The sequence below is a fragment of the Staurois parvus genome, unplaced genomic scaffold (genome assembly GCF_062004578.1).
Source record: "Staurois parvus isolate SC_StPar_1 unplaced genomic scaffold, SC_StPar_1.0 ptg003143l, whole genome shotgun sequence".
Classification (NCBI taxonomy): Eukaryota; Metazoa; Chordata; class Amphibia; order Anura; family Ranidae; genus Staurois; species Staurois parvus.
In genome coordinates this window covers 35,001-45,916 of record NW_028320939.1, presented here as the reverse complement: position 1 = coordinate 45,916, position 10,916 = coordinate 35,001, and the positions used below count along the sequence as shown (strand labels likewise).

General features: G+C 50.5%; 1 protein-coding gene across 1 annotated transcript in view; it reads right to left on the bottom strand.

The window, feature by feature from the left end:
- Window positions 1-1,299: 1,299 nt before the first annotated feature.
- SLC66A1 (solute carrier family 66 member 1) overlaps window positions 1,300-10,916 on the bottom strand; it is a 10,735-nt gene continuing 1,118 nt past the window's right edge. The window contains exons 2-8 of the mRNA XM_089667273.1: window positions 10,310-10,516; window positions 9,897-10,026; window positions 8,297-8,387; window positions 6,858-7,009; window positions 5,790-5,882; window positions 4,310-4,495; window positions 1,300-3,943 (exon numbers count right to left, since the gene is read on the bottom strand). Of these exons, the coding sequence (XP_089523399.1) occupies window positions 3,845-3,943; window positions 4,310-4,495; window positions 5,790-5,882; window positions 6,858-7,009; window positions 8,297-8,387; window positions 9,897-10,026; window positions 10,310-10,503 (945 nt within the window). The 5' untranslated portion in view covers window positions 10,504-10,516 and the 3' untranslated portion in view covers window positions 1,300-3,844. The remainder of the gene's footprint in view (window positions 3,944-4,309; window positions 4,496-5,789; window positions 5,883-6,857; window positions 7,010-8,296; window positions 8,388-9,896; window positions 10,027-10,309; window positions 10,517-10,916) is intronic.

Genomic DNA, 10,916 nt, shown 5'->3' with positions numbered 1-10,916 from the left:
ACCAATGACGGGGCACTATTCCTCCCACTGACACCAATGACGGGGCACTATTCCTCCCACTGACACCAATGACGGTACTATTCCTCCCACTGACACCAATGATGGGGTACTATTCCCCCCACTGATACCAATGACGGGGCACTATTCCTCCCACTGACACCAATGACGGGGCACTATTCCTCCCAATGACGGGACACTATTCCTCCCACTGACACCAATGATGGGGCACTATTCCTCCCACTGACACCAATGATGGGGCACTATTCCTCCCACTGACACCAATGATGGGGCACTATTCCCCCCACTGACACCAATGATGGGGCCCTCCCACTAATACCAAAGATAAGGCATTTGTACTCTCACTGCCCCCTCAGGTCTGAAGGATAGAACCCTGGCGCTTAGTTTAGTACATTTGGGGATCCCTATGTTTGACAAATCAATAGAAGCCGTCCCATTCATGTCATTTGGGATGCAGCAGTCGCATGGACACAGCCGCTGCACCCAATTTGACAGCACTGTGAACGCACTCTGCCTGCTGTCAGGGCCACACACTCGGCTGTCAAACTGGGTGCAAGGGCTGTGACCATGCGATCTGAATGGGTCTGCTGGCAATCACGGCCCTCACTCAGGACGACGCTGCAGTACTTCCATGTGAACAATGCAGGCCATAGATGGGTTGAAAACCAGCCGTTTTTAAGGAAAATAAAACAGAAAAATCGGTCGTTCAATCGGCCGACGTTACCAGCAACGGTAAAAAAAATCGTCCGATTTTCATCCAATCTACGGCCGGCATTTTTACTTCTGTTCCTGCAGAGAGCTCCGCTATTATATTTTATATGAAAAGTCTTGTGGTTGCAACAATGTATCCATTTCAGATACAGATGTTTATATTCGGATACATATGGATACATTGTTGCAACCGCAAGACTTTTTCATGTCAAATATAATAGCGGACTGGAATTCTTCTCTCCCGTCTCTGCAGGGACAGAAGTATTTATGGGGTTAAATGCCGGCCATAGCCAAATCGCCCGATTTTTCTACCGTTGGTGGGAACGTCGGCTGCTTGAACGACCGATTTTTTTTTGTTTTTTTTCAACCGGCTGATTTTCGACCCGTGTATGGCCTGCCTTAGGCGGACTGTAGATAGGCAGATATCTCCCGGAGAATGAAGGACAAGGAGACCGTAGATGGATCTGACCATTTATAGCCATTATTTTTTTGAAGAAAAAGCAAAACTCAGTAAAATTAGTATCTGCTGCCCTCTGCTGGTCAATATGATTATCACACAGAAATCCGATGTACAAAAGCGCAATATTTATTATTTCGTTAAGATTATCACACATATAAAACCAATCTAAAATCTCGCAATATTCAGTTAACGAATGTGGTCAGCATTGTAAAACGAACTACAGAAGAACGTGGATTTTAGTTCGTTTTCGTCCCTTGGAAGAAAAGAAAAAAAAAAATCGGATTTGAAGCAGCAGCAATGTTATATCAATTTTAAAATCTAAAAATATCCCTCCATATCCGAAATCGTTCTCGAATCGATTGCGCAAAACAAACGACGATGGGGGTGATCTACTGAGGATCGGTTCACACCAGTGCCGTAGTGCGGGACGCCGCGTGGTAGTCCATATGTTTGAATGGGCTGCCACGCCTCGCAAAACGTCCCTGCAGCAGAAATCGCAGCCCGCTCTGGAGACCGCACTACAGCGTGCTTCCCAGTGTGGGGGGGCGGCGTGCTATTAGCAATGGCCACCACTTGGGGGGTCCTATGAACCGAGCCTAAAACTGGAGCACTCAGAATCTGGTAGCCAATCAGCTTCTAACTTCGGTTTGTGCAATAAAACTTGGAAGGCGATTGGTTACTCTGCAGAGTTGCAGCAGATTTTGCACCGTGCAGTGAACAACCCCCGATGTAAAATGCTCCCAGACTGTTGTAAACATCATTTTCCCTTTTTTTTCCCCTGCAGTTTGGCATCTCAACCGAAATAAAACCTTCACAGCAAGAACAATTTTACCGCGTACGTTCGATGTGTTTCCATAAAATTCACCTTCGGGGTCTAAAAATATCAGACTATTCCCTTATATATTATCTAGTATGAGGTGGGAAGGGGTTCAATATGTACTCTGGGTGAGATGGAACCTCTGCTCCCCAAAGAGAGGCTATTCGGTGGTCCTCAGCTCATTAACTTACACAAGAGCACCAAGAGCTGAGTCCTCCAAAGCCAGAAGTTCTGAGATGGACTTGGTCCTTAGGAGGGGTGTTGCCACAGCCAACCATTAACTTTCAGCTCTCAGCCCAAGGACTATCTGAGTCCTTCTCTAAAGCCAGAAGTTCTGAGATGGACTTGGTCCTTTAGGAGGGGTGCCGCCACAGCCAACCATTGAACTGAACAGGTATCTGTGGCAGAACCTCCCCTGATCATCTTTCAATGATCTCCAAGTTCTCAGTTCATTAACTTGCAGCTCTCAGTCCAAGGACTATCTGAGACTTTCTCTAAAGCCAGAAGTTCTGAGATGGACTTGGTGCTTAGGAGATGTGCCGCCACAGCCAACCATTAACTTGCAGCTCTCAGTCCAAGGACTATCTGAGTCCTTCTCTAAAGCCAGAAGTTCTGAGATAGACTTGGTGCTTAGGAGGGGTGCCGCCACAGCCAACCACTGAACTGAACCGGTATCTGTAGCAGAACCTCTCCTGATCGCCTTTCAATGATCTACAAGTTCTCAGTTCAATAACTTGCAGCTCTCAGCCCAAGGACTATCTGAGTCCTTCTCTAAAGCCAGAAGTTCTGAGATGGACTTGGTCCTTTAGGAGGGGTGCCGCCACAGCTAACCAATGAACTGAACAGGTATCTGTGGCAGAACCTCTCCTGATCGCCTTTCAATGATCTCCAAGTTCTCAGTTCATTAACTTGCAGCTCTCAGTCCAAGGACTATCTGAGACCTTCTCTAAAGCCAGAAGTTCTGAGATAGACTTGGTGCTTAGGAGATGTGCCGCCACAGCCAACCATTAACTTGCAGCTCTCAGTCCAAGGACTATCTGAGTCCTTCTCTAAAGCCAGAAGTTCTGAGATGGACTTGGTCCTTAGGAGGGGTGCCGCCACAGCCAACCATTGAACTGAACAGGTATCTGGTAGAACCTCCCCTGATAGCATTTCAATGATCTCCAAGTTCTCAGTTCATTAACTTGCAGCTCTCAGAACCAAGGACTATCTGCGTCCTTCTCTAAAGCCAGAAGTTCTGAGATGGACTTGGTCCTTAGGAAGGGGTGCCGCCACAGTCAACCATTAACTTGCAGCTCTCAGCCCAAGAACGATCTGAAACCAGAAGTGCTGAGACAAACCAGCCATCAGGGGAGATGTTAGCAGACGTCCTACCAGAGTCCCTCATGGAGCTAGATAGGTACCTCCTCCGACAAGCAGTGTACAAGGGCATGGCTGATTTCAGAGAAGGCATCCTCCATTACACAGCCCTTGACTATTCTCTGAAAGTTAATGAGCCGAGGCCTGTCATTGAAGGGCCCCTTTCTGTAAACGAATCTATCTCTAGAGAACCCGAACAAAGTCTGCAAGTCTACCAAAGGTCAATTGTCCTAACAAGCGATTAAAAGAATCACTAACAGCCCCGGAGACGATGAGGTATGGCTGTCCAGAAATTTGGCTATGCGGCTTGTGTTGACTCTTCGGAGGTCCTGGAGAGGAGCCGCATTGGTTGCCTCGATTGGGAGAGGAGATGGTTTGGCCAGGCGTACCGTGTGCAGCGGTGTTCCTCGTCTGGCCAGGCGTACCGTGAGCAGCGGTGGTCCTCGTCTGGCCAGGCGTACCGTGAGCAGCGGTGGTCCTCATTTGGCCCTCCTGTCGGCATGCAGAAGGGGTTCCCTTTCTTCTGGCTCACTGTCTTTTGACCGTTTCGCACCAAACACGAAAAACTGGATGATAATCTGCATTGGAGTCAGGAAAAGCAACGTGGAAGGTAACGGAATTCCATTTATAATGGAGGATCACAAGAGGTGACAACTGCCTGTGGAACCAAATGTGCAGAAAGACTTCAACGAGGAATTCAGGCATTGCTCAACTCTTCTCTTTTTTGTTAGATCGGTGAGAGAATTGGTCATGAATAAATAATTAGGGGGCCCATATCATTCAAAAAAGAGAGTTGAATTATACCTGTGACTAGTTAATATTAAGCCCCAAGCATCAGCCAATGGCTGTAGGACATTATGGTGGTGGCAGGAAGGTACAGGTCCCCCAGCTTGTGCACTGCAAGGACTGACACCAGCATGACAGTTGTACGTGATAAAGGATACAATGCAGTCCAGGCTCATGACCCCAAGACTCCCGATCAGCCAAGGCAGGTGATGCTTGATATAATCCGTTTCTGACTGCCCCTTGTCTGGGTTCTTCAGGAGGATGCTGAGCCCGTAGGTCAAGTTCCCCAAAATCACCATACAGAAGAGAGAGAGAGACAGACCCTCCGTGGACCGTCTCCGAAACTGAAAAGGAAAGAAGAAGGTCAATCACTGTCCTGTCCTGAGAGGAGACCAATCACTGTCCCATCTCATGATGGGGCCAATCACTGCCCAGTCCCATGATTAGACCAATTACCATCCCTTCCTATGAGGGGGCCAAATCACCATCCCACCACATGATGGGGCCAATCACTGTCCAGTCCCATGATTAGACCAATTACCATCCCTTCCTATGAGGGGGCCAAATCACCATCCCACCCCATGATGAGGCCAATGACTGTCCAGTCCCATGATTAGACCAATTACCATCCCGTCCAATGCGGGGGCCAATGACTGTCCTGTCCTAAGATAAGGCCAAGCACTGTCCCCTCCCAGAATGGGGCCAGTCACCATCCTGTCCCATGAGGGGGCTATTCACCGTCCCGCCCCATGATGAGGCCAATGACTGTCCCTTCCCAAGATAAGGCCAAGCACTGTCCCCTCCAATAATGGGGTCAATCACTGTCCCATCCCATGTTGAGTCCAATGGCTCTGCCTTCTCATGAGATCATTCACTGTCCCATCTCATGATGGGGCCAATCACTGTCCTTTCTCATAGTGAGGCTAATCAATGGGTCCCGTCCTTTGATCTTCTAGGATGACTTTGTTCCCATTTGTGAGGTCGGGTACTGATGTTGGATGAGAAGACCTGACTCACAACTGCCATTCCAATTCATCCCGAAGGTGTTCAGTAGGGCTGAGGTCAGGGCTCTGTGCAGGACAACCCGAGTTCCTCAAAACCAAACTGGTCAAACCATAGCTTTATGGAGATGGCTTTGTGCACAGGAGACAATCATGCTGGAACAGAAAAGGGTCTTCACCAAACTGGTACCACAAGGTTGGACAAGCAAAGTTCTCTACAGCAATGATTCCAACTGCAGTCCTCAAGTACGCCCAACAGGCCAAGTTACCAGAGTTTCCCTCAGATAAAATATCCATCATAAATACAAAGCCATTGATGTTGATTAAAAGCATGGCCTGTTGGGGATACATGAGGACCTGAGGTTGGGAACTCAAGTTCCTTCACACCATACTGGTCACGCCATGTCTTCATGGAGCTGGCTTTGTACACGGGGGACAGTCATGGTGGAACAGAAAAGGGTCTTCACCAAACCATTACCACAAGGCTGGAGGACCCCAATTGTCTACAACGTCTTTGTATGACGGAGTATTACCGGGACCCTTCACTGGAGACACCTCAATTCCATCATTAGAGGAGGGGTTCGCTCACGTCTGTCTTTATACTGTATGTTTAGGACTGGCAGGGAACGGAACTCACGTTGGTGATGATCTGCGGCAGGCGGGAGGCGAGGTAGAACATGGAGGACACCGAACCAACTACACAGCCAATGATCTCCTGGGTGCTGAACGGCTAGAAGACACGGAACAAATCTTATACCAGAGGGCCACCTACTGGTCACACGAAGAACAGCTTAAAATGTATCTGATTTATAATGATAGTTATGGATGGTGTATGGAAGGATTCGATCTGTCTGTGAGATTCGACCTCTCAATTCGTCCGTGAAAGTCACAGGAAATCGAATAGACTGTTGTCAGAAGAACAGGAAGTGAGCGGAAAGAAATCTTCCAATTAGGTCACCTGTTCTGGGGACAGCTGAGAGGGGATTTCTTCTCACTTCCTGTTGTCTCTGGAGACAGGAAATGAAGACAAATTCCCTCGAAACACAGCAACAAAAAACTGACCCTTTTAACAATTTGTAACAAAATGTAACATTTTTTCTATGGATATACTTAAAAAAAAAACAAATAATGTCACAAAAATAATACGATTGGTCAGTTGTTAGTCATGTGACCATGCCAGGGTAATAAAGCTTATGCTTTCACCATGGACAGATTGTCAGGGTGCTCCTTGGTGGGGCTGCAGCCTCTTGTTAGAGGATTCTGTTCTGCGCAACTTCCCTCCAAGCTCCATTTTGTAAAAGGGGCAGGACTGCAGCCTCTTGTTATAGGATTCTGTGCTGTGCAACTTCCCTCCAAGCTCCAGTTTTTTTGGTCGGGACAGCAGTAAAAGGGGCGGAGCTGCAGCTTCTTGTTATAGGATTCTGTGCTACGCAACTTCCCTCCAAACTCCAGTTTTTGTGGACAGGACAGCAGTAAAAGGGGTGGGGCTGCAGCCTCTTGTTATAGGATCCTGTGCTGTACAACTTCCCTCCAAGCCCCAGTTTGTGTGGGCGGGGCTGTGGTGAAATGGGCGGGGCTGGAGGTAAACATTGTCTGTAATTTTAAAGCCACAGATTCAGAATTTGGATGAAATTGCAGCCAATCGGGGAGGATTCTGCATCAGATTCCGCGTGTTTGTAGTGAACGCTCTCCATAACATACAAACCTCGGCATCAGAGTCGTCTGCCGCCAGCAAGCGCCGTCCACCGGGAGAACTGTGGTAGTTTGTTGCGGACAATCCGGGGTCACCCAGCTGGAACAGGGCAGCCGAGGAACCAATCAGAGCGAATCCACAGATGGCGTTTACGATGAGAGATGCTGCGAATCGGAGAAAAGATTTTATTGTAGAGATATTTCTGGAATATCAATAATTGTGTGAAGCCGATACAATGTTGCGGCTGAAATAGAATCTGTCAGACATTCGGAAGCTTTAATAGTCCCGCCTAAAGCCGGCCATACACCTTGAGATCTGATTGTACAATTGCTGTCCAATCTCCTCGCCTGGATTCACAATGTTACCAATTCTTGACTCGACTAAGCCCCTCCCTATTCAGCGAAAGCACCTTATAAGGTCATTGGGTGGGCAGGGCTTAAAGTCAGGGAAGTCACAAACGAGAGACAAACTGAAACGGAGATCAGAGGGGCACACGGGGGCATCAGAGGGGCACATGGGGGTAACAGAGGGGCACACGGGGACAACAGAGAGGCACACAGGAGCATCAGAGGGGCACATGGGAGCATCAGAGGGGCACACGGGGGCATCAAAGGGGCACATGGGGGTAACAGGCACACGGGGCATCAGAGGGGCACACAGGGGTAACAGGCACACAGGGCATCAGAGGGGCACACAGGGGCATCAGAGGGGCACATGGAGGCACACGGGGCATCAGAGGGGCACACATGGGCATCAGAGGGGCACACAGGGGCATCAGAAGGGCACACAGGGGCATCAGAAGGGCACACAGGGGTAACAGGCACACGGGGCATCAGAGGGGCACATGGAGGCACACGGGGGCATCAGAGGGGCACACAGGGGCATCAGAAGGGCACACGGGGGTAACAGGCACACGGAGCATCAGAGGGGCACATGGAGGCACACAGGGGCATCAGAGGGGCACATGGGGGCATCAGAGGGGCACACGGGGGCATCAGAGGGGCACACGGGGGCATCAGAGGGGCGCTTGGGGGCATCAAAGGGGCACACGGGGGCATCAGAGAGGCACATGGGCATCAGAGGGGCACACGGGGGCAGAGGGGCACACGGGGGCATCAGAGGGGCGCACGGGGGCACACGGGGGCATCAGAGGGGCACATTAGGGCAACAGAGGGGCACACGGGGGCATCAGAGGGACACACGGGGCATCAGAGGGACACACAGGGGCATCAAAGGGACACACGGGGGCATCAAAGGGGCACACGGGGGCACACAGGGGCATCAGAGGGGCACACGGGGGCATCAGAGGGGCTCTTCGATTGCGATTGGTAGCAGCAGCCTGTAGTGTCGTCTCTCAGGGAAGAATTGTATTTGCAGTAGGCGGCGGGTTCCCTTTGAATGATGGCGGTGATGATGATGAGGATGATGATGATGAGGATGCGCACACTCACCTCCCGCAGTCCGCTGGTTGCGATATTTGTAGTAGATGTAGAGGACGAGCATCAGTACGTCGGCCACCACGTAGTAAATCGCTGTGTACACCTGCAGGGGGAGACAAAGGAATGAGGAGACATTGGAGGGGGGGGCGGCCTGCTGGCTCCGCCCTCTAATGAAATAACCCGCCCTAATGGGGTGGGGGGGCTCATTCACACCAATGGGGGCTCATTGCAGGTTTTTTGACCACTTCAGTCCTGGAGCTGTACTTTGTGTTCCTTGCACACATTTTAAACACCATTTGAGGCCTGAAGACGACAAATCCGCCAAACGTTCCATATTTCGTGAAGGCGGAGACCCTGGAGAATAAAATGGCGGCAGCCACATGGACGGTTATGAAACGCAAAATTTCAGTTAAAAAAGATACGCGAAGGTTCACGTTACGGAACCTAAACCCGATTTTTGGGTAAAATATAAAAAATGAGGTTGTGCCGCGGAAATAGATAACCAACCTTAAAAATGGCGCACGCTGGTGGAATGACTGACACCAGCGCCGTGGATAAGGGGGTACCACCAGTCCTCATGTACGAGGCCCAGGATACCAGGGGGGCCCAGTCAGCTGGGTGAATTGGATGTGTTTTTTTATTTTTTATATACTAGTAATGGCGGCGATCAGCGACTTATAGAGGGACTGCGGCGGGCATTCTGACACTGGAGGGGAACTGACTCAGTGTGACTGACACCCCCAGTGACACCAATACAATGATCAGTGCTAATAAAAAGCCCTGACACTACTAATGGCACTGGGCAGGAAGGGGTTAACATCTGGGGAGATCAAAGGGTTAACTGTGTGCTGTGTGTGCTTCACTGTACACATGCTGCTATGCAGAGCCATACAAAGCAGTGTGCAGGAGCTGACAGGGGAGAGATTTGTGTTGTTTACATGCAGGTCTCTCCCCCATCGGTAATCCTTGGAGATCGCCGGGTGCCGGCGGGGAATCACCGTCGGGGACCCGGTGATTAACAGCCAAGGCCACGAATGGCGGCGCGGGTAGGGCGTGTACACGGCGCATGTATTATATACGTGATTTTGCACACCCGTGCCTCCCTGTGGCAGTATTTCTGCTATAAGGCGTTGTGGAAGCGGTTCATTAAACTTTTTTTCAACACACGCGATGCATTTTCTGGTAACAGGTTCTCTTTAATGAGATATCGGGGGTCTAATAGACCCCTAATGTCTCCCCTGTCCTCCAATAAACCCAATGGAGGGCAGACCACGCTCCCTTAGCTTTTTAAGTGACCCCCGGACCCAGAAGTGACAGTTTACCTGTCATTATCAGGAGGGCGGGAGGGATCAGTGAGCAGCTGTTCGCTGATCTCCCTCTCCTCTACCTGGCGGCACCCGCCATGCTGGTCCCGGGACCGCCGATGGGCTCATGGAACTTTTTTTTTCCCCATTGCAGGTTTGTTGAAACCAACATTGGAAGAGAAAAGGGCAATCCTTTGTATGGCACACATTGGTCCAGTGAAGGAAGCCTGCATGCAGTCTGTTGGGGCTCCATTCACACCACCTCAATACAATGTAACAATGTCATTCGCGAGGACTGCGCCACTTACCTGGATTGGCAGTTGGTTCGACAGGAAGGCCCCCACAAAGTTGCAGGAGTCTCCGGCCAGCCACCCCAACAGGAACCAGATAGAGAGGGCCTTGTCCATGTTCCCCGTCTTACATGACTTGTAGTACTGCCTGCAAGGAGAGAGGACGGGTGATGGCGGTCTCTGAACACAAAACATACATTCAGTCCCCCTCACCCCCACCACATTTACCCCACCAGGGTGAGGACTGTACGGTGAGGACGTCTAATGACCCCCCCCCCCCCCAGGGCGGTGATTCTGCTTCTCACGCATGTAGAAGGATGACGGACACTCTGTACAACGTGACAGCTTATGTCAGCAACAAAACGTCTACGTCAGCGACATTCTCACCCACAGCCGGAACCTCAGAGCCGAGTCAGCAGGTGACTACTCACGGGAAGGAGGAGAAGATGAAGCACAAGATGGAGACGAGCCCCAGGATGACGCTGGCCACGTCCCGCCCATCGGACGCACACTCGTTAAAGATGTTCCACACCCACTCGGATCTCAGGGTGCCGTTGGGGCAATCGGAAAAGTTCCTGGGGGGCGACGGAGCCTCCAGGCCCGAAAATCTCCGCCAACCGTACATTGTGTCCGCTGACCTGAAACAACACGGGAACCGTGGGGTTAATGGAAGAACAGGGATAGCCAATCAGATGAGAGCCAAAATATTCACATCATAATGTATGGCTGTTATGTTAGAGTGTCAGCTCCTCTGTACAGAGACTGACGGAACTGTGGGGGAGGGGACATTAGAGTGTAAGCTCCTCTGTACAGAGACTGATGGGACTGTGGGGGAGGGGACATTAGAGTGTAAGCTCCTCTGTACAGAGACTGATGGGACTGTGGGGGAGGGGGTATTAGAGTGTAAGCTCCTCTGTACAGAGACTGATGGGACTGTGGGGGAGGGGACATTAGAGTGTAAGCTCCTCTGGTACAGAGACTGATGGGACTGTGGGGGAGGGGGTATTAGAGTGTAAGCTCCTCTGTACAGAGACTGAT